At 47.9% G+C, this 1,485-nt stretch overlaps 1 protein-coding gene across 1 annotated transcript in view; it reads left to right on the top strand.

The window, feature by feature from the left end:
- Positions 1–338: 338 nt before the first annotated feature.
- Positions 339–1,485, top strand: part of Tubgcp3 (tubulin gamma complex associated protein 3) — a 66,468-nt gene continuing 65,321 nt past the window's right edge. Inside the window, 1 exon segment of the mRNA XM_029480660.1 lies at positions 339–419. Within this exon segment, the coding sequence (XP_029336520.1) occupies positions 339–419 (81 nt within the window).

Here is a 1,485-nt window from a genome sequence, read left to right as displayed (position 1 = left end):
TTATGTTCTTGAGACAGAGTCTCGTTAGTGGCTGAACCGCTACAGATTCAGGATGGCCTTGAACTCACAGTCATCCTTTTGCTTCAGCTTTCTGGATTCGGCTTTCTAATTTGTCCGTGCACATTTGTTTGGAGGGAAAACTTACTTATTTTAAAGGAATTGTGTGCATACACAGCTAACAAAATGAGATAGTATTGTATAATTGTCTGAGGTATAAAGTTCATTAAAGCACATTGTGATTTTGAGGCTCGGATGTGACATGCACCCGCTGGCTTGTGTTTGGACAGTTGGTTGCCTGCTGGTAGCACTACCTTGGAAGACTATGGGAACACTGGGACATGAGGCCTCGCTGGAAAGAACAGGACTCGGCTNCGGGGCGTCGGCCCTGCTCCATGGCCTGTTTCCCGGTGGACCGAAATGTGAGCCGATGGCCTTGTGCTCTGGCTGCGGCCCTGACTCTTTCCCTGACATGGTAGTGGACTGTACTCTCAAACTGCTGGCTGGAATACATTCTTCCTGAAGCTGCTTCTTGTTGGGTGTTCAGTTATAGTTTGAGAAAATAGCTATTACACTGACACCCACAGCTATTGACTAAATAAGCAGATGGCAGGGGGAGGGAGAGACAGAGAAATCTCTCATGCAGAGTACCGGATGATCTCTGCAGATGTTCATCTCTGGAGGCACGAGGTGAGGTCTGCCACTTTTCTCAAAATCACTGATTTTTTTTTTATGTTGACCAGTTAGAACTCAGAGTACAGATGTGTGCATGCAACAAGGTGTATGTGGAAGTCAGACGACAACTTGACAACTTTATGGGGCCGGTTCTCTCCCTCCATCAGTCCATGGGTTCACACCCGGCCTGCCAGGCTTCCACAGCTCCTCACTGCGCTCTTGTGTTCACTGCCTCATTGGCCCTCCCTTTGTGTATGTAAGGACCGGTATGCTTACCTGAAGTGTACCTTTCTCCCACGGTTCTGCCCTCAGTGCTCGTTTCTGTGCCTTTGGCCTGAGCCCCCCACCCCTACTGCCCCTGCTATTACTTCTCCATATGTTTGTAAGTTTGCACTTATTTTTCTCTGGACTCAAACTGTGTCCAGAAAACTGCCTTGTATTGGGTGACTGCTCTTTCCACCCATCTTATACTCTCACCTGACTTTTATACCTGGCTTCTCGGGTCTTCCCTGTGTCTGCTCGGCTTATGTGAACTTACATGTCTTGACTCAGGCAGAGCCTGGAGGGACTTCATTCTGCATTGACAGACCCATGAGTGGGCTAGGAACACAGTCAAATGAGTCTTATGTCTCCCTTGAGTCTGGTGTCCTGCTGAGGTCCCAGTTTTCTTGCCAGTCAGCATTTTATGGGGTGCATGAGACTTTAAGGTACTGTCTCTGCCATGTGGGGCTAACAGGGCTGAATCTGCTGAGTAGATGTCTCTGTAAAAGCCATCTTGCTTAGGTCAGCCTTTTTTTGCTCTTTTTTTTTTTT

This window comes from Mus caroli, chromosome 8 (assembly GCF_900094665.2).
Source record: "Mus caroli chromosome 8, CAROLI_EIJ_v1.1, whole genome shotgun sequence".
NCBI classification, from domain to species: domain Eukaryota; kingdom Metazoa; phylum Chordata; class Mammalia; order Rodentia; family Muridae; genus Mus; species Mus caroli.
The sequence above is the reverse complement of the archived record's forward strand: the minus strand, read 5'-3'. Positions and strand labels throughout refer to the sequence as shown.